At 36.1% G+C, this 23080-nt stretch overlaps 1 protein-coding gene across 1 annotated transcript; it reads right to left on the reverse strand.

Moving 5' to 3' along the window:
* Positions 1–12095: 12095 nt before the first annotated feature.
* On the reverse strand, positions 12096–19097 carry LOTGIDRAFT_218859 (hypothetical protein; the record flags this gene model as incomplete). Its single annotated transcript, XM_009061604.1, has 5 exons — positions 19020–19097; positions 18374–18538; positions 17864–18052; positions 12599–12737; positions 12096–12370 (listed from the first exon to the last, which is right to left on the reverse strand). Exons 2-5 carry the CDS (start codon positions 18524–18526, stop codon positions 12096–12098), a joined length of 756 nt encoding a protein of 251 aa, XP_009059852.1. The 5' UTR covers positions 18527–18538; positions 19020–19097.
* Between the last annotated feature and the right edge of the window lie 3983 nt (positions 19098–23080).

Genomic DNA, 23080 nt, shown 5'->3' on the forward strand with positions numbered 1-23080 from the left:
TTAAACTAGTATTTACATGTTTGATTTTGAAGCTGCTTTCGATTGCAGAATGTTTCAAAGACGATTAACATTGTCATATGGAACCAAACAGTCTACCATGAAAGTTCTGTTTGAGGTTTGCAACACATACTGCTTTACAGAAACTGCCGAGTATTGCCGAATTGAACAAGCAGCCTTTATGTTTCTTATGCACAACACGATCTTTGAGTGTCAGCTTCTATGAATGATTAAACAATTATTCGGAATTCTATTCTATTTCCATGTAAACGATACCGGAAATAACATTATGCATCATTTTAATCCGGTCAAAAAAATTAATGTACTTCCGGTTGCCTTAACTTTGAATTAAAGCCATCTCGGTCATGTTTACAAAGTTTTGAATGAAACTAGGAGCATGTCTACAAAATGCCCGAGGGGAGGGGTCAGAATGAAAGCTCTTTGAGGTCAGGGGTTGGAGGCTGCTAGAGGTCTACAAAGCGGATTTCAGATGGCTTGAGATGAGTTTTGAGCATTTATAGGGCTTAATGTTCACACCAAAATAAGACTTATTACAGGCTCGAAGGGGAGACCATTGTCAATTGCTTTCTTACGCCTGTGTAATACTGTGAACTGTTTTTGTGATCTCAATAAAAAGACGATAAAACAGTATGGTTATTTGTACAGACCCCGAAATAAAACATTAATAGTTTCTGCCCTACAGTTAGATTATTTATGGTCAATTGGTGATTTACGACCATGTGTATATTTTCGAACCTAAACGGTCATTTTTAAACACCTACAATTACTCACGTCTCAAATAGTATCTTTGTGATATATATATATATGTTATTGACCAGGGCAATGGTTAAAACATAAGCTATGCGGACAATCTAAACGGGAATGCCCTGTTGACAAACGTTTATACCAAATAAACATTACTAGTTTTGTGGACTTTTTACTGGGATGCCGAGTTGATACTATTAGCTATGTGGACTCTCAGAAAGGGGTGCCGAGCTGGTCTAGCTTAATTCCATATACTAAATTACCGTTATTGGCTATGTGAACTATCTAAAAGTGATACTGAGTTAACAAACCTGAATACCAGATACACGGAGTATAAAAAATGGATTCGATAATAAAACATTTTGCTCAATGAATTATATCTACTATTATTAGCTATGTGGACTCTCCGAAAGTGATGCCATGTTGATAAACCCAAATACCAAATATAATTAGATATGCGAATGGTAAAGAAATGGAAGCCGAGTTAACTGTCTCAGTCGAAGAGTGGTGTTAACATGTCAGTCACAAAATAAGGTTTACTGAACCCCAATGTTTTTTCATAGTTCAAATTCTATCACGATAACCAAAAACTGTTCAAAATATATGAAAGAAATCACCCTACCGTTTTCTCTATTAATCCTATGATAACATAGTCTATCTTTATTTAGCATGTCAATCACTGATTATAAAAATATTGAAGGCAATTTTACCTCCAGTTATTTTAAAGAATGGAGACCTATTGTTCACAATTTTAATTTGGTTTAGTTTGGTATGTACATATTCACAATGTCAAGTTATTTTATGCCTACTTATATCTTGACTGCAATAGCCACTATTCTTGTATCAATGGGATTGTACGCATGCGAATATAGCCAATCAGAACCCTCGACAGAAAGGCTGTAAAAATATTGCCTTAATGGTCGCAAACTTTCTGTCGAGGTCTCTGATTGGCTGTATTTGTACAATCCAATCAAATCGCTTCATTTTCAAACTTCCGTGATACAAGAAAGGTTACTATTTCAGCCAAGGTGAAGATGTGGTTGTATTGATTTCCGCTGTTTGTGAACTGGAAGAATTATTGCCAAATGGCTTGGTCATGGACACCAAAAGGAAATTAAGCCAATGTTAAACGAATTTCTGGCACATCAGGGAAATTAGAGTTACGTCCCTTTTGGATTGGGACACACATTCGTGATGATCATGATGTATTCCTTTTAAAAAAAAAAGGGTAAGACGAAAGTGTTCAAAGGTAAATCACAAGAGATCTCAACAAGGGATCTAAATATCGATTAAGATGTGAGATATTGATCTTATGTTTTATTGTCAGGTCGATCCAGTTGAATGAACACTCTACACGATATGATTGAATGAACTCTACCGACCGTTATATTTAATAATTCACGAAGTAAAGAGTAAGTAGTGTCTATATACTTTAAGTGATCGATGTAGTCGGACGAAGGCGGCTTGTTTGCACTATGCACCAGTTTCAGTATAACGCACCCAAGGGAGAGAACCCTTTGCACTGGCACTGTCAGAAACATACAGACTGCGTAAGACAAACTCGTCTCCGTCTGCTACCTTGACATCATAAGGCACTTTTTTGCATCACGAAAGTTTGTAAATGCAGCGATTTGATTGGATTGTGATTGGATTGTGATTTGATATGAAAAGTGAAAATGTTCTAAAATAGCCTTTAACATCCAGCCCCTCTTTGTCGTACACAGGTATAGTCTGGGAGTCAAAGACTAGTTCAGAAACTGACCATAGCCGATCGTCACCAGAACCTTAGTGATGTCTTTTCAACGAACTGTTTACATAAAAGAAGGTTAGCAAAGGTTCCTATCGATACTGTCTACAAGCTAGTTATTGACCTATAGTTATAACATTGATCCTTCCATGGTTATTCGTACCCATTAACAGCTGGGTCGACTGGAATAATGAAGGGAGATAACTTATTCAGTACGTATAAGTACGAAGTTCATAATAGCTTGACAATATGAAGATTGTATTTCCCTATTCAAAGGATACCATGCGCAACCCTCGAAATATGTACTCATGTGAACTGTCTAATCTAGTTATTGATAAGAGTTCGTGGTTTCGATGGCGATGACGAAGTATATGCTAGCAAAAAATCTAAAAGAATTGTGTTTAGGTCCTAAAAGATTGCCTTCTTATTTTCACCTCAATTTAGTCACCCGTAACCTTTATAAAAATAGGTAAAGTTGTGCATCGACCTTCCAACATGTAAGTCAGAGATAACAAGAGCGTATAGAAAATATTAACAAAATGCAGTGTGAATGAAATAATTGGAGGTATTCTTGCGATAAATTGAGTAATATCAAAGTATTAAAGGTGTCATTGTGGAGTTTTAAAGAATTCAATCAACCCTTTATTTAGGCCCCCTATAACGTTTAGGTAAAAAACAATTCAACCCAGCGTCAAATTTCAATTTTTTACTGTATCTTAGTAATTTCCTAGAGTATAAAAATTCATCATAGCCTCGAATTTCTGCCTACAATTGTACTGTTGTAATTTATGGTATGAAACTTTTTACAAGTGTGTATAGTTCGCGATAATACAAGGTCTTATTTCTAATTCGTTGAGACAATGTCTACTCTTTTTCGATTCCAAATGTTCAATGGCGTTACCAGCCCTTCTAGACTCGCGTACAGTTAGGAGACAGACTGACTAAATGCAGATACAACTGTCAAGGTTGAAATAACAAAAACAACTGTCGACGAATCTTTAAATAGCCTGTAGCACATGGGGCCTCGGTTTATTGTCCCACTGTCTTCAACAGTTTGAATACTAAATTGTAACATAGTATCGTCAATGTCAACAGAAGATTAACGATTTAAAACACAAATTCCACAATAAAAACCAACATTCTAAAACTACACAAAATACCTAATTGACCGTTTTATTTCCAACAAAGAATCTATTTAGAACCTCGTTAAATCAAAGGCGTTTTACTTTATTAACTCCAGTCACGAAGGTACGTAAGCTACGACCACACTGTCCTGAATCGAACTGAATAGAGCTTCAATAGCCTTTACCTATAGCTGTTCATATCACTTTTTAGAGTAAAAAGTCCACACCTAGTTAATATACAATTTATAAGTCTTAATAATGTATATGATTGCATTTGGTGATAATAATATAGCCTAATGGCCATAGATTGTCGTCACTTTCGTCTTCGAAAACTGATCGTGATCTTAATTGAAGACGTACTTGAAGTTAGATTTTCATTTTGAAAAGCAACTTCTAAAGCTTACATAGAAATATTTAGATGGCTACAGTCTTCAACAATCAAGCGTTTGAACTAACATTTCTTGGTTTTCAATGGCCATTGGTTGCATCAGGTTCGAAATCAGGGATTAACCTCTATTAATGTTTGCGAGCTAAAACACCGCCTTTGCGAACCATTTTTTCATATGATTAGCCAAATCTGAACTTAAACAATCTGATGTGTTGATGATGAAATATTAACTCGTCTATAATCATTTACCTTTTGGTAAAATAAAACTGTGACACGAAAGCAATTCAGTTCGACTTTAACCTGCCTAATTTGACATTAAACATTAAAACAGTCACAAGTAGACAAGTATCTTGATAAGTTGACGCAAGGCCACCTTCACTGGAGAAAACGTTTTCAGTTGTCATACTTTAAGTTAGTCTGAAGGACTCAATGAATTTTACTCTCCAGGATATAGGCCAACCGGAAGTTGAGCCTAAACGTTTTAAGCCATATGGTATATGCGATAGTGACGTCATAATCTCGTGACTTTTTTCTGGAAATACATTATTCAGAGCCGCTGATGGCAATTTTAAATGGTGTAAATAAAACCTTAATGTGTCTCCATTTCTATACACGTTAAACGGCTAAAATTTCATTAGAATTTACAAGCAAATGCCCAAAAATTGGGCCTTTATAAAGTATTAAATGTACGTTATTATGTATTAGACGTGAAAAATAGAAAGAGCATTTGTTCAAAAGTAGTGACCTACTTCATCTATTGTCCCCCGATGAAAAAAACCGAACCTTGCACCCTCATCCTTTTCTTCTCGTGAAAGGGTCAATAGGGGTAATATGAACCCAGACCTATAGAATCTATTGAATATTTGTTTGTCTTGTATCCTACTTAACCCATATACAGCCTCTCTCTTTCTTCATCGTTTTACACAAATAATATTTAAAGTGTTTTGTCTCCTAAATATTTCGGCTAAGTGCTCTGTTGATTTTTTTCAAATAAATTGAACTAGAATATGTGTCAAAAGTGCATGAAATAAGTAGGGAACTGGGTTGGCTGAGTGGGTTGGACGCTTGCTCGTTAACCTAGGGGCTCAGGTTTGATTCCCAGATTCAGATTTGCAATCTATTTTCCCCCTGTCAGTGAAATAGAAATCGCAATACCATAGCAAATTAAATGGTTCACAGGTTATACTGGAGACCCTATAAAGAGCAACACATGAAAACTACTAAGACATTTTACTGTTGAGGGCACCAGAGTATCAGTGTTTAATCGTTGGCTAGTCACGTTACGAAACGTTTTCATAACGTCTTGATCTCAAGGCTATTCGAAAGAAAACGTAGGTGTAGATCATTCAATAACCCATACGTATTGTTCTCTCTTTATTTCGACTGTTGATTTTTATCAATAGATTTAATATGTCCCATTTATTAACTAGGGGATTAGGCCATATCTTAGTATCACCCACCCAACAACGCCTAGACATGCTTCATTCAACTCTCTGTTTGATCGTACCAGGATTCAGTTGAATAGCCACACATTCTTTACAGTATATTTCGCAATTTTTTAACATTTTCGTGTGTAGGTGTCCACAATTTTATAAGTGGTGGGAGGAGGTGTAGTCATAGTTAAAAGAAATAATCACGTTCCCCATCATAATTAACTAATTGTAGAGTCGATTACGTCCCCTCCCCCATGTATATATCGCTTTATAATTAGTGGTGTCAACGAAGCATAAGGTTGAAATGCATAGCTTGGTAATCTTGGAAATAAACGCCGACATCATCATTTGTGTTTTAACATACTTAATTGTAATCAAAATGTCGGACCGGAAGTCGTCTGAAGTGTTAATGAAGAGTTGTAAAAAGGAGGTAGGAATGTGAAGGTGTTTTAATCAAACATTCAACCTGGGTGTAAGTAAATAAAATGATGAATAAAAAACGAGCCTCTGTGCAATCTGGACTTTAAACAACACGTGGTTTTTAATGTAAATAAATCAAGTGTCAATTTTGATTAAAAATTTGATTTAGAGCATCTTTATCAAATGATAAGCCTTTTATAGTGACAATATTCAGCCTCCTTCAGTCGACAAAAACTCTTAAACCATTTTTTACAAGGATAACAAATTAGATCAACGAGGATCCTATGTTCATGTTTGTCCTTAGTGAAACCCCTTGGTATTGAATTTTAGCAAAGTATCTGAACAGCTGGAAACCGCTTCTCAGACTTAGTGCTGACATCTTCGGTAGTATTTCATTCAGAGGTAAAGAACGGAGGCGGAGCCAAAGGGGGGCAGAGGGGGACCACAAAGTTTTAGGTGGCGTGATCCCTGAGTCCAGCACATCTACAATTCTTTTCGTTTTCAAAACGCGACTGATTTGGTTGGTGCGTATAGAACACGTCTGACATCACCACGAATTTTTAAATCAAATCCTTTGAATACCTTGTCATAAAACATGATAAAAATCAGAAAAAAATATTACAATAAAGTACCCCCGTTTAACTCAGAAGATAAAGATCTTGTTACGGCCTTTGGGTCCTTAAATAGGGCACTGTGTTAAGCGTATGGGGCAGATCGTTATCAGTGGCTTACGTTGTCTGCGGGGAGAGGGTGGATTAGGCTTGCCCGGATTTGCCCTCTTCAGTTTTAAATTTCATGATCGTTTCATGTTCCGTGGTGCAAACAGACAAATAAAACTCAAACTGCATTCAAGACCATGTTTCAAATAAAATCCATTGTTCCAAATGTTATCATAATATTTCCATCTATCGACAAACCTTTATCAATTTTGATATGACAATTATATGAAATTCAAAATTTGACATTTGAGAATTATTTGCTGAGCGTGTTTTTAGATCGATTATGATAAAGATAAATACGATATCTGAAGCTAAATATGAATGTGGCTCTTAAGATGCGAAATTTTATACAGATGTTGATAGAGTAGAGTCGAGAAAACACTTGACAAATAGATTTCGTAATCCTTATTTGAAGAGACGATACCTAATGCAAATACATGCTGTTAATTCGAATCGTGTTAACTCTAATCTTAAACTTAGTGATCTAGCTGGAAACCTGCTGACTCTATAACCTAGCTTGAAACTTGCTGACTCTATAACCTAGTTTGAAACCTGCTGACTCTATAACCTAGCTGTAAAATTCCATGAGAATCCATCTTCACAATGTCAAGCTATTACGAACTGCCTCTAATACCTTGACACCAATAGTCACATTTCAAGTGAAGATGATACCGACGAATACTAATAGGAGTATCCAAGTTACATTTTCCAACTCTCTTCTAACACAGAAGATACTGTTCTTAGAATCTCCCAAAACGGTCTCGTTATGAAGGTGGTCTCTTAGAAGAGTACGGGATCATATTAAGAACATGGACCTTATTCTGGAAATCTGAAAATGATTCAAATGATTATTAGGTAGGTATAATGAAAGGTTATAATGTAGTCAATGTCCATCCACAATCTATGGCTGACATAAAATATTAGATATAACAACTAGTCATCCACTAGGTCTTAAATGGATAGGTCACGTTCACGTCCAATTTAACCTTATTGATGGACATGTAAACTCCGCCAATGGTCCATTTCTATCCATAATCCACAATCTACCGAATAGACAAGAGCGTGAAATTTTATCCTTGGTAAACAGAGGTTTCTATCAAACAGGATTCTGTTATCTATATACATGTACAATTATTTACAATTTGAGATATCTTCCGCGTTCACAGGGGGCGTTCGGAGTTTGTACGACATGTTCTGGGCGTTTGCTGTGAAACAGAGACGAGCCCTTCTCACAAAATTTTAAGGGATGCAAAAGAGTTTTTTTTAAGGTTTTGTATGAGCATTGGAGACACTTATAGCTTCCACCCGACGTCCGCGGTTTTGTCGACAATATGTCATTATCTGGTTTAGTTAGAATTGAATCAAACGAACCGCAGATGAAACTGAAGCAAATAGAATGCATCATAATACAGGCAGTGCATTCTAGTCGTCACACGACAGTTAAACATCACAACATTAGGCTGGTAGTTACCCATGCAAATTTCCAGAATTTCACACTGCATGGCACTGGAGATCTGAGTTAGTCTGATGTGTAGGGCGTAAAACCCCATTTCATTTCATTTAAATTTGCGAATTCCAAAGATTAATAACAGAATGATTTCATGTATTGCATTTCTACTCACGACAGTCACGGTGTGGGCTATTCACCACCTCTAAGATTAGTCTTTTCACATTATTGTGATACCCACAGAGTTGGAGAATACCCACTGCCCTTGAACGAAAGCCCCCCATAGAAATAAGAGCTCGCAAGAGGATTAGAAATGATGTCGATCCTTTCAGATATAAATTAATTTTATCTATAGTTATTATTTATATTGCAGAATTTGATATTCTCATAAACAACGCGTTGAAAATTAAGCTCATATTAATAATTGTAACAAAATCACATTGAAAGCTTGGTATTAATTGAAATATGAAATGTATAGGGTAGACTGAAAGGTATTTTCTACTTAATTCAAGCCCGTATATTTGGTCCAGGCCCGTAGCCAGACTTGATTGTTCGTAAGGGCAAGTAATATATCAAGAGGGGCAATGGTGTATAATCTTTAGTTGCAGTAATTTAATTGGTCGGTTTGTCACATTTCGGAGTTGGGGGCGGGGCAAGCTACCCCACTCTCCCCCACCCCCCTCTAGCAACGGGACCATCAAGGTCTCAAGGGTGGTGACGTGAATTAATAGGTTCGAGCCTCCGAGAAGGGGAAACGGAATTATCAAGGGGGGTAAACAGTACCTGACATTTAATAACTCGCTGAAATTTGACCCAGAGAGGGGCAGGGGGGTCAAAGCAGAGGTCAACTACATTTTAGATGATATGATGTTTTTAAGTTTTGTGAAGACTACCAGGTGACTTATAAATGAGAACTACACTCTTACGAATGCTTTCACCTTTCACATATTTTATGAAGTTTTTGAATTACCAGGTATTATATTTTGAAAAAGTGTGAAAATTGTATAGAATTATATCTTAATGTATTAAATAGACATCTATAGGTTTATTAAAATTCAATGGTTAATATATCTTTTAGTAAAATTGTAATTTCTGCAAGCATACGACTGATCAAGTGAAATGTGAGGGCCTCTCATAGGTCCGCGCTCGTGCCATACGTTTACAGTGGCATAGATAAAACTGTTGCAAGTAGTAAAGTAAGAGGCTTTCCCCTGAAATCAATTTTTAAACTATGTCGATTTTGAATGTTTAATTGACTAAATCTAATAGTTGCTCGTATATAATAGCGTGAAAAGGGTTTCAGAGTATATATAAGTATATTATAAAGAGGCATATAGGTATATTAAGATATAATATTCGGGTCAAATACTACCGCTACTATTTAAACTACAATGTTTAATTGACTCAATCAAATATCAATAGATAATAGGCTATGATATGACTATTTACTATTTACTATTAAAGCTAAAAATGCGAGGTGTATTTACTAGTTACACATATAGCAAAATAATACTAAGAACCATTTTATGTACAATGACAATTTGGTACGTTATTAACGATCAGTTTTTGTTCACATATACAGTTCTATGGACAGTTCATACAATGTTTGTCCAAGTTGGTACATTATAAATGAAATGTTTTTGTGGACAGTTCATATATTATTTGCCCTCTTTGCATTTGAAACATGTAGAATATCAGTTTGTTTTGCCCTATATTTATATTTGTTTCATGTACATTATATACGGACAATTCCCTGTACAGTTCATATATTATTTTCTTATATTTGTATTTGGTACATGTATATTGTATACAGTTTTGACAGTTGATGTATTGTTTGCCCTGCTCATATCTGGTAAATGCGGATACACTGTACCTTGTACAGTTCTCTGTACAACATTATTTGTCCTATTTGGTACACGATGTACGTACAGTACCGCATGCGCTTCATGAATTATTTACCCGTGGTATTGTTCCTATTTTAGTTTTATACATGATGTTTCCAATAATAAAGAAAATGTCCATATATACGTGATATATAACCTTATACATAGTAATTATTGTGTCATATCATATACATCTATAACGTCTGATTTATAGCCCGCCAAATTCAGTACGCCAAATTATACTACGCCGAATTCAGTGTTAACTTTGAATAGGTATACAGACAAGTCATGGTCAAGAGGCGATTGATAATTCCTCGACCGTATATAATACATGCTTTATCAATATATGTAAGTATATATTGAAATTGATAAAAAAAACACCGCCTTTTTCTTTGAGTCGGTGAATACTTATATTACGAAACGTTACAATGTCTTCTTTTTCTTCAGAGAGGCCCACCTTTTCAACTTTCTTGATCGATCTTGTGGCATTCATTCTTCTCAGAAGTTCAAGATATCTGTACAGTTGGAAATCGAAACAGTTTCTGCCATTGTACACTGTATCTGTATAATATTGTCTGTCTTCAATAGACACATTAGACGGAAAAGAGAAGAACGTCTTCGTTTACAACTTAGATAAAGCAGACTTCTACAGTTATTTATTGATTTTAAAACGGATTTCAATGCAAATTTTACTAATATCCAATGACCCTTATCTATCATAAATCTTACCTTTACTTTATATTCATTATAGTTTAAGTTTTTAGATTTGAATTTAAATTCAAAAATCTGAAAAAATGACAAGCCGCCGATCGTGATGATATCCGGGGAGTGACATCAGGTGTTCCATAGCACTCCATGCGTTTATCAACGAACACCACAACAAGTGGCTAAACTAAAGAATAAGGGTCCGTGGACCTTTAGGTTGGGGGCTTTCCCCACAGTAATTTTTTTTAACATATGCTCTTCGCCCTTTTTTCCAAGTGGTTGGGGCCCCATTAGGGGTGGGGGCCCGTGGACTTGGTTCAACCAGTAGGCCTAGTTGAGCCACTGACCTACTCGCGAACCGTTGAACATGAATATGAAAAAAATATAAGTAAGGTATCCCAATTATTGTGATCCTTCATTCGTTTTTCTTATATTTAAAACAATTCGCGTCAGACAGTTCTGATAGCACAATTCTGTCATTTTATTGTATTTAAAAAATAAAATTTTAACTTACCTATATGTAAGGGATCATTTAATATCCAGATTCATTTTGATATAGATTGATTCCTCTCTTAACTCACTTTATAGTCAACCAACTCCCAAAACACAAGTTGTCTTTTAAATACCTTTAAAAATATAGTTTGTTTGCTTAAGGCTGGTTATACAAGACGTATGTAGGTGTTATCACCCAGACGGAAAGATTCATTGAAGAGGGTGTGCTTTTGTTTGAATATCTAAAAGATATATTTGATATATTTGATCAATGTATTTGATAAAGGGATACAGTCGTCGAAATATTTGCTTTACCAGCTGAAGCAGAATGTTTAATTGTACACGAATGTGAAGTCAGATGTTATTCTGAACAGTGATATGGGAAAAAGTGTTGATACAGTTTGAATTAGTTTCCGGTCGGTAATGGAATAGCTCAGTCAATAAAATAAAATTTTGATGTTTATGCTTTCAACCCGTATTACCAGTTAGCAAAGCGAAAATGTAAGCGACGAGATCCCTTTAATAATTGAATACGTAGGAATACTGGAAGAGTGAGACTTGAAGTTCAGATTGTTCAGTCTCAAAATATAATTGAATATGAAAAGGGCAAGAAAGGGAGGTACAATAGAGACCCAAGTTATTCATTCTCGTTTATAACACATAGATATAACTCTATATCAAAAACAGCTCTTTTCTCATTATTTCATTCAGTTACATTAGCCTATGACGGTCCTTAACAATCGGAACCGTTGGCAATATTTCTTACGAAAAGTAACTCTGAGATAACCCGACAACATAGAGAGAAAATGAATACAATTTCAAATCATTATGTGAGGTTAAACATCTGATTAAGAAAGCATGCTAGGATCTTATATAGTAACATTGCGACGTGACGTAAACGTGACGTAAACGCGTGATTTTCTGTAAAAGTTTTCGACAAAGAAAACCATACAACAACGTTTAAAGACGTTTTTATTAAGAAGAAAACAAATACAAAATCGAGACAGCCATTGCCACCATAGGACTGGTACCAAATATACTTCCAGCATTCAAAATCTTTTTCGCATGTTGTAGAGCGACGGCATCATTGGGATTTCCTTTTGAGCTATCAAACCACATATGAATACAAGGTTCACTATCAGGAACCATCTTCCAGGAATAATTCCAGACTTTACTGCAGAATTTAGCAGCGGAACCATATATGTCCTCAAATGTCTTGCACTGGCTGTTGGTTGGACAAGTTGATACCCCTGCAATGGTAATGAAAGCTAGTGTCACCTGCCTAGTAACAACTGTACGGAAACAGTCGAGAGGTGCCGATTAAACTTATATGTACAAGCAAGGGACATTACTCATTACTGGCAAGGGACATAACTAGTTACCTACAGGTGACATTACTCGTTACTGACAAGGGACAGAACTCATTTATGAGAAGGGGCATAACTCGTTACTCGATACTAACAAGGGAGGTAACTTACCTGTCGTCCAGTTAAAATCCTCTCCCCAGTTCTCTACACATGTTAAGTCATATTTACAATCGTTATACCAGTTAGTACAGTCACTTTCACACAATGGTGCATTATTTGCCTTTTCCGTCACATATTTATTGTTGGGTTTCTGCCGATAGATAATATCCTTGATTAAAGGCATTGTAAAGAGGTTTTCTTTATGTGTATCAGGGACACTAATATCATCGACTTGCAACATTCAAATTTTCAGTCAGGTAACTTTGGCTCTTGACATTCCACTGAAAGTAAGCTTTTTATGACTTAGCTATCGCTAATGCTCTTAGACATATTAGTTTTTGCGATGGTGCCATTATACACAGTTTAGCTTTTCTATGAATACAGGAACCGCCTGGGAAAACGAACTTTGGTTGCTGGAGGTTGAGAGATGAAAAAAGTTGAGGATTGAAAGCAGTTGCGGATAAAAGAAAATTTCCTTTCGTACACTAAAGGAGTTTGAATCCATGATAAAAAGGAGATAAGTACAAACAACCAACACAGAATAGTTTTTTCCACATTTCGAAGATGCAACTCCCCTGGAAAATCAAATGCACGACTTACCTCAATCAACCAAGGTCCTGTATTGGGTGAACATTCATAAAAACAGATGTCTTGAATAAAATGTTCTTTACACCTCTTGGAGAGTGGAGCACAATGACCAAAATCAATGCTATACAGATCAATGGTAGATTCGTGGGCTATTCTCGTAATGTTTTCTGTACAGCACGACCTTTCCTTCCATGGAGAACACTGCAACGGGAAAATTATCCTGGACTAAAGCGGCTGTGGATAGTGAATTCAATAGAGGTCGTGCGTCTTATAGGTTTATGCTGCGGACACACCGATTTGTCACTGATTTTCGTCGCCGACTCGAATCTTGACACCATCCAATCAGAAATGAATTGGTGTTGTGTGTAGATTAGATTAGGTATCCCTACGTTCAACGGCATATAGTGTGCAATAAGGGATTAAGGGTTTTACAATGATATGCTTTGATTGGATAAGAAAAACGTCCCTACGCCGGAACTGTGGTATAAAACTTGTCAGATCGCAATGGAGACGAAAAATATCAGAAAGCATAAAGAAACCCATTTGTTATCTCATTTTAACTGGATTACCATCATATTATTTCATTTGAAGACTTTATAAAAAAAATTTCAAAAAAAAGGCTTTTACCTGTTTATAAAGAGATGCTTCCCTGCTTGGTTTAGTTTTATGGGTGGCACTATCTATACATAGGTTAGTTAAGGAGTCGAGGGTATCTCTCTTTAAAGCTGTAACTTGTAGTAATCCAAGGCAAAATATCGGTAATGCTATTGACAGCCACATGATGTGTCAAGCCCTGAAAGAATGAAATTAAAAGAATGGTGTCATGAAGATGGACAGAGAAAGTTTAACTGAACAGTAGCTTATGCTCTCTTGTTCGAATACACTGGAGGTTGGTTCATTGTTCCATCCCAACAACTTCCCGGACTTGCATCACTGCAAAGTATTGGAGTTAGGAGAATTGAGAGGGTTAGGGATGAATGGAGTAGTAGTAGTTAGGAAAAAGAGACAGGGAGGTGGGTAGATACAGGTGATGAGTAATGTGGAGTAGAATCGAAGAACAGGAAAGGAAAGAGGGGGATGAAATGAAGTAAGTAAGGGACCAAGGTTAAGAAGTTATTAAGAGACAGGCGATGAAAGTAAAGAGAAGTAGCGGAGAGATTGATGTGGTAGTTGGAGATAAGCGGAAGTAGCAGATGAAAAGAGAGCTTTGGGTTGATATGCCAAGGGACTTCTCTTTTATTGAGAGGTATATATTGTACCTCCGTGCAGTGCTTCGAATCACAGTACTCCGAAGACTTATTATACGTCGCAGTTGTCAATACTTTAACCTAATTAACATTAAGGACTAAAATTGGGTTTATAAAAAATTCATAAGATGCCTCAGTGGTCAAATAAAATTGTAATGAATTCCCTCCCTTGAGTTAAAACATACATAATACGTTACAATTTCCTCTAAAAAAATTTGATTCGCAAAAGACAATCAAAAATATTAAAATAAAATTAGAATTTCAATTATCGGTCTTGTAAGCCTACTGAAGACGTTTAAAGATGTAATAGGATACTTACAGACAAAAACGAAAAATGTTTCCGAAAAAAAAGGCAAATAAAATTTGAACACTTCCTCTACTTTCTTCAAAACTTTTAATCAAAATAAAAGGAAACTGATTAGGGAAAGAAATGATATAGGATATCTAAAACTATCATGTCACATGATTACCAATTATCGCAAGAAGTAGAACAATTTTAAAGAGGCACAAGTGGATGTCCCCGACTTCCGAGGGTGTGTAAATCCAGAAATGAAAACGGAGCCGAATAGACGTCTATGATACATTTTTGGAGAAGGAGGGGGGAGGGCATCATTCTATACTATCACCCAGACGGAAAGATTCATTGAAGAGGGTGTGCTTTTGTTTGAATATCTAGAAGATATATTTGATATATTTGATCAATGTATTTGATAAAGGGATACAGTCGTCGAAATATTTGCTTTACAAGCTGATAAAATTTGTATCACCTACGTGTATTACTGTGCAAAATGTTTTAATTGTACACGAATACGAAGTCAGATGTTATTCTGAACAGTGATATGGTAAGCATGTTTGTTTTAGGTTCCAGTTGGTAATGGAATAGCCCAGTCAATATCGAGTTGGATTGTTCGAATTCTCTTTAATTAATGAAATTTTGATGCTTAGGCTTTCAACCCGTATTACCAGTTAGCAAAGCGAAAATATAGATGGAAAGATCCCTTTAATAATATATGATAATATATTTAATACGTATGAATACTGGATGTATTTGACTTAAAGTTCAGATTGTCCAGTCTAGAAAAATAATTGAATAAGAAAAGGCAAGAAAGGGAGGGACAATAGAGACCTAAGTTGTTCATTCTCGTTCATAACACATAGATATAACTCTATATCAAAAACAGCTCTTTTCTCATTATTTCATTCAGTTACATTAGCCTATGACGGTCCTTAACAATCGGAACCGTTGGTAACATCTCTTACGAAAAGTAACTCTGAGACAATTTGACAACACAAAGAAAATGAATGCAATTTGAAATTATTATGTGAAATCTGATTGTGAAAGCATTTAAGCATTGATATTTCAGGGCCCGCTTGGATCTTATATAGTAAACTAGCGACGTAAAAAAAAACTCGTGATTTTCTGTAAAAGTTTCCTACAAAGAAAGCCATTTTAGAACATTTAAAGATGTTTTTATTAAAAATAAAACAAATACAAAATAGAAACAACCATAGCCATAATAGGGCTGGTACCAAATGTAGTTCCCGCATTCAAAATTTCTTTCGCACGTTGTAGAGCGACGGCATCGTTGGGATTTCCTTTGGAGCTGTCAAACCACATACGGAAACAAGGTTCACTATCAGGAACCATCTTCCAGGAATAATTCCAGACTTTACTGCAGAATTTAGCGGCAGAACCATACATATCTTCAAATGTCTTGCACGGACTGTTGGTTGGACAAGTTGCTACCCCTGCAATAGACATGAAAGCTAGTATCACTTGCCTAGTAACAACTGTACGGAAACAGCTGAGAGTTGCCGATTAAACTTATATGTACAAACAAGGGACATTACTCGTTACTGGCAAGGGACATAACTCGTTACAGACAAGTGGCATTACATGTTACTGGCAAGGGAAATAACTCGATACTGATAATCCACATAACCCTTTACAATGCTCGTTACTGACAAGGGACATAACTTGATACTAACAAGGGAGGTAACTTACCTGTCGTCCAGTTAAAATCCATACCCCAATTCTCTACACAGGTTAAGTCATATTTACAATCGTTATACCAGTTAGTACAGTCACTTTCACACAGTGGTGCATTTTTTGCCTTTTCCATCACATATTTATTGTTGGGTTTCTGCCGATAGATAATAGTATTTATTAAAGGCATTGTAAAGATGTTTTCTTAACTTTTTCTGTGTATCGGGGACACTGATAACATCGATTTGCACCATTCAAATTTTCAGTCAAACGCCTGTACTTCTTGTAATTCCACTAAAACTAAGCGTTTAATGACTTAAGCCTGCCACAATCGAGAGGAACTAGCCGAGTTGCCTGCCCCAAGAGCTGTTTCCTCCATGTGCGCTGAAGTTTTAGTGAGATTTCTGCCTCGAGAGGCTGTGAGGAAAACATCTATCCTGTTTGGGTGACTTCGATTGGATCCCGGGTTAGACTCGAGTCATTCGAGTCACATCCGAACTGTAATATTTTGTAGAGTTGAGACTCGTGTGACGTAATATTTGACCTAGTTAGTAGCTCAGGGACGACCCTCACTATTTGGAAAGTCAAGCACGAAGCATGGAAGGTCTATATATGATCAAAAGTCCCGCCATATTGTCTTAACTCGATCAAATTCGATTGCGACCCTCACTCGGCTAGCTCGCTGAAGATAATTACGTAATTTCTCCATCAACTCTAGCTCGACCACAGAGGTTCAATCGAAGTCACCCTTTGATATTTTCTGCCTCAAGAGGCCAGAAAATCATCATGTGAGGGCGTCTAAGCTGCCAGCTGAGCTAGAAAAAGTAGCTAACTAATAGAAACGCGTTGACGGATCATTATGGTAACCGTGAATGATGCAATTTTAGAAGATCAACTTGCTGAACATGGCAAGACTACCCATGTCTATACGCTATTTATTCTGCAGAATTCCAAAACAGGGAAATGAAGCCATTTTAATTATTAGTTACGTGACACGGATGCAGTTCGAACTTTCTTCGGTTGTTTTTGTTGACGTACGGAATTGGCCGAAGATTTTCTAGTGAGACAATAGCTCTCGTCTGCGGAGAAAAATGTAGTGAGAATGTTGCTCAGGTGACAGTCTCTCGAGACAGGCAGCTTAGCAAGTTCCTCTCGTCTGCGGCAGACTTTAGTTACTGCAAAGGTCCTGAGATATTTTAGCAGTCTTTGCAATAGTGCCATCATACACGGTTTAACATTTCTATAATTACAGGAACCACGTGCGAACACGTACTTCACTGGTAGGTTGCTGGAGGTTGAGGGATAAAAAAAGTTGAGGGTTGAAAGAAGTTGGGGATAAAAAAAAGTTGCCCGGAGTTTGAATCCATAATAAAAGTACAAACAACCAACATAGAATAGTTTTTTTTCCACATTTCGAAGATGCAACTCCCCTGGAAAATCAAATGCACGACTTACCTCAATCAACCAGGGTCCTGTATTGGGTGAACATTCATAAAAACAGATGTCTTGAACAAAATGTTCCTTACACTTCTTGGAGAGAGGAGCACAATGGCCAAAATCAATGTTATACAGATCAGTGGTAGATTCGTGGGCTATTCTTGTAGTGTTTTCTGTACAGCACGACCTTTCCTTCCATGGAGAACACTGCAATGGGAAAGTTGTCTTGGACTAAAGCGACTGTGGATGGTGAATTGAATAGGGGTTGTGCGTCTTATAGGTTTATGCTGCGGGAACACGAACAGTCTTTGTCACCAATTTTCATATGCTTTGATTGGATCAGCGTAACGTCGTTACACCGTAACTGTGGTATAAATCTTGTCAGATCACTATTGAGACGACAAAAACATCAGAAACAAAAAGAAACGCATTTGTTATCCAATTGTAACTGGATTGTCATCACAAATATTACATTAGAAGACCCTTCAATTTTTTTATTTTTGTTGTTGTTGTAAAAAGCCTTTTTACCTGTTTATAAAGAGATGCTTCCCTGCTTGGTGTTGTTTTATGGGAGGTGCTATCTATGCAGAGGTTAGTTAAAGAGTCGAGGGTATCTCTCTTTAAAGCTGTAACTTGTAGTAATCCAAGGCAAAATATCGGTAAAGCTATTGACGTCCTCATGGTGTGCCAAACCTTGAAAAATTAATTTGTGAGGAAGAGATTGTTGTTGGAGAAGAGACCGATGTCAACGATAAGTATTAGGACTGACAGAATGCAAAAGGGGTCTGTTACTAGGGGAATTCTCTTATAATGAAAGGTACTTATTGTACCTCCGTGCAGTGATTCGAATTACAGTACTGAGAAGACTTATTGTAGGGACGCAGTGTCATAATTGGATATATGAAATATTCATAAGATGCCTCAGTGGTCAAATAAAATTGTAATGAATTCCCTCCCTTGAGTTAAAACATACATAATAAGTTACTAATTCAACTAAAATTTGGATTCGCATATCATAAAAATTTGGTAGCCATTGAAAACGTTTCAAGACGTAAAATACTCTCAGAATTTTTTTTCGGAAAAAATTACAAAAAAGAATTGAAATAAAATTGAGAGCGTATTTCAACCAAAGTAGGCCTACTGAAGACGTTTAAAGATGTAATAGGATACTTACAGACAAAAACGAAAAATGTTTCCGAAAAAAAGACAAATAAAAATTCGAAATAAAATTCGAACACTACCTCTACTTTCTTCAAAACTTTTAATCAAAATAAAAGGAAACTGATTAGGGAAAGTAATGATATAGGATAACTAAAACTTATCATATTACATGATTACCACTTATCGCAAGATGTAGAACAATTTTAAGAGGATGTCCCTGACTTCCGAGGGTTTGTAAATCCAGAAATGGAAACGGAGACGAATAGACGTCTGTGATACATTTTTCGAAGGAAGGAGGGGGGCATAATTCTATACTATGCCGAATGAATCATTTAACTTTAGAACAATGATATACAATAATTAACCTCACAAGAAATGTCGACATTGTTGTCTGATTTTTCACTATAAACTGGAGTGATGTCCCTTTAAAGATATGGATTAGTTCAATTGCTTATCTTGAAAATGAAGCTGGCAATTTACATCCAACTTTCCTTCTTTTGATTGAGATAATAAAATGGAGTTTTAGGTTTCACCTTTCCGCACTTGATTGAGCCAATGAAATTAAAGTTATACGTCCAAATTTTCGACTTGATTGATCTTATGAAATAAAACGTCCATCTTTTCTCCACCTGGTAGGGCTAATAAAATGGAGCTTTACGTTCAAATTTCCCACAACTGATATGGCTTACAAAATGAAGTTTTACGTCTTATTTTCCGCATCTGGGTAACGAAGATGAGCTACATCATGAATTGTATATGAGTAAAAATACCCATTATGATTGGGTATGAACATGCAAATCCCCCCCCCCCCCTTCAAATCTGTTAGTCACTGACCTCAATAGAATTCTTTCGTTCGGATCCGCGGTTCCTTTCCGGGGTGAAAAACTCTGATTTAAATCATACTAGCCTTTTTCTAGTTTAGCAAAGAATGCGAAATAACACTACACTTCTAACTTTTTCTCGTTGGGTGTTGTCGTCGGTTTGGTCATGTTTTTATTTTGTTTGTTTTATTTGTTTGTTTTTGTGACTTCCGACTCTAATTTATTATTTTCTTATTTTTTCCCATTTTTCAATCCTAGGCCTTGATAATTATTACCACTAGGTTTCTGCGACAATCTACGCCATTTTAAATGGGTGTGTTTATCAGACCTAATGCGATTTGCGGAATTAAGGTCATAGGCAGTTATTTAAAAGTCACGAAGTAATCGAATATAGTCGATCAAGGTCATTGGACAATATCTTAAAGGTCACCGTTCACCATTTTCGGGGGTCAAAATTACTTTGGTCTCAGAAACAGGAATTGTTCAGCTAAGCTAATCAGTAATATTGCCCAGAGCTTAACATCATTAGCCTTCTAAGCGATGTGTATCCACAATTATCCTTGCAATGACGACTCGCCTTTTTCAAGGCTCCGCCATAATGTAGAACGGTTAAGGACTGGATAATGAACAATTATCCATACATCGTTTTTCTTATTATAGACCTTATCATCGAGATGAACAATTTTCAGGTATCACAATTTTCATGCAGAGAATAAACTACAGTGAAAGATAAAAGAAGTGAAGTTCCTATGATTTAATGTATTTTTGAAGGAATTATGAGGTTTTCATACAGTTCTGGTACTTCTGTAGACTATTTACATATACACTCAAGTCAACCTTTGAATATGGTGATTCGTGGCCTTTAAGGGTGTACATTTTAAATATCTTCTAATAAAATATTTTAAGTATCAAATTTAAGGTTTATATCTATCTAATATAGACCAAGGGTCAGACCTAATCAACCCCATATCATATAAGTGAATAATAACCTATTATATAAGTCCTCGCCATTGATCGACAATCAGATATCATTAACAAATCAATTAAAATTGGACAACAATGAATCTACATGGAACTTTAAATGAAATGGAGTTTTTCTAAGGGATGCCCAGCTGATAAACCTTTCTACCTAATGAACATTATTACCTATGTGGACTCTCTAAAAGGGATGCCTTTGTTCTTGTCTTTCACAATGTCAAGCCAGGTTGGTAGATGACAGGTTAACGTTCGGTTCCAGCGGACGTTGATATCGCAAAATAAATGTCAAGCAGTTACGAACTTCGTACTTATACTTGTACCTTGACTGTAATAGCCACTATGTTTGTATCTCGAAATACAGCGGTTTGATTGGATTGTACGCCAGCGAATATAGCCAAACAGAGCCCTCGAAACATATGACTTTGTGTTCGCAGACTTTCTGTCGAGGCCTCTAATTGGCTTATAAGCGAGCGTACAATCCAATCGAATCTCTTCATTTACAAACATCCATGATACAAGAAATGTGACTATTGCAGTCAATGCATAAGTACGAAGTTCGTTATAGCTTGACATTGTGGAGAAGTGTCATGCAATGCCACGCTATGAGCGAGCAAGGGGCCAAATCACCGAGTCATAGTTGTCCGTCTTCAGCAGTCTAATCCGGAGAAGACAGTTTAGACGCAATATAAATCTTGAGTGTCCACAAAAATGGTTTTTCGTTTTTGGTTTGTGACCTCATGTGTCTTCAATTTTAAACTGCCACATTTTGTACGCCAATTATCTGACGATCTGGCGTCGTGGTAAGACCCAAAACGTACCTTTAATTATTTATTTTGACTTCTCTATTGTATATAAACTGACTAAACAGTGTGGCCGTGTCATCTGTAAACTGTTTACCTAACTGAAATAATGAGTTAGTTTTGAGATTATTAGTTTGAAGAAATATTTAAAGTCTAAACCGAATGGCGGAAACCTTGGTCACAATATAAAAATAAATAATATTTGTTAATTTAGACAATTTCGTCATCGTTTTTCTGGATTTATCCCACGATTGTGGAATATTTTTCTATCTTCTGTTTGATATTAACATTATAGCCTAGTAATGATGTACATGTGTCACTTTATCATTTGTTATAACCTCTCAAAATGTTGGTGAATATTAGCCACAATATGACATGATGAATTTATGAAAATATCCTCCAACAAGAGCCAAAAAAAAAAAATTAAAATCGCCATAGCAATAAATTAAATGTCATTAATTTGCTGTGATAATATTCGAGTTCGTATGTTTACTTATTGAAAAGAAAGGCTCACAATACTTCTCCTTGCCTCAAACCTTTTTTACTACATGAAACGTGCGCAATTCTGTTATAAAAATAGGACAGTAATTATGTTGGTAATTAAAATCATAATTTTCAAAGACAACTTGGGTATTTATTTGGATCAGTATATGTTTTACAATTGCCATAACTGGGTCTTCAATAAATACAAAGTTTGAGTTCGCATCGTAAAAAATAGCATTGACTTTATCATAAATATATATCGATAAAAAGCCAAACAGCATCACGTAAAAACAAATCATTAAAGTAGCTCACAGTCTATGGATTTGAAACAATCTTCCACAGAACGATTTTCTTTAATACTAATTCGAATAAAAGGCAATTCTTGGCAAATGTTTTCTTTGAATTAAAACCTTCCCCGAAATGAATGAAAATCTCTCGTATCAATTTAGATCTGAAAGTGTGGTAGATGGATCACGGCATGGCACTGCTGCCTCATTAACCCCTGCCTAATCATCGTTAATTACTTTAATGTTTTCATAAGTACACGCGAGTTTACACTTGCAGAACGAATTAGTAATATAAGACAAAACGACGTCTAAAGCTCTCTTGTAAGTGCTTCAACATTCGGCCTCTCCCATCAAATTTCGTAACCAAATCAGCTATTAATTTACCTCGTCTTGTCAAAAGCTAATCATTCTTTCTTTAATTAGCCTTAAACGTTTCCCACCCTTACTCAAGAGGTTTTAAATGACTACGATTGACCCTGACGGAACACTTTCGTGTCAACGGTTCCGACTGTCATATTGAATTTAGCAATGGCAACATGTGAGACTACATCAAAGTGATATAAAAGCACAGTGTAAAAGCAATGGAATGTAGATTCTTGTCCTGGCTTTGAGCGACTCCGACAATTTTCAGCTATCGTAGATAGATAACTTATCAGATAACCTGGTCTGATGGAAGCGGAAGAGGCCCTGTCCTCAAGATAATCA

Source organism: Lottia gigantea (genome assembly GCF_000327385.1).
Source record: "Lottia gigantea unplaced genomic scaffold LOTGIsca_49, whole genome shotgun sequence".
NCBI classification, from domain to species: domain Eukaryota; kingdom Metazoa; phylum Mollusca; class Gastropoda; family Lottiidae; genus Lottia; species Lottia gigantea.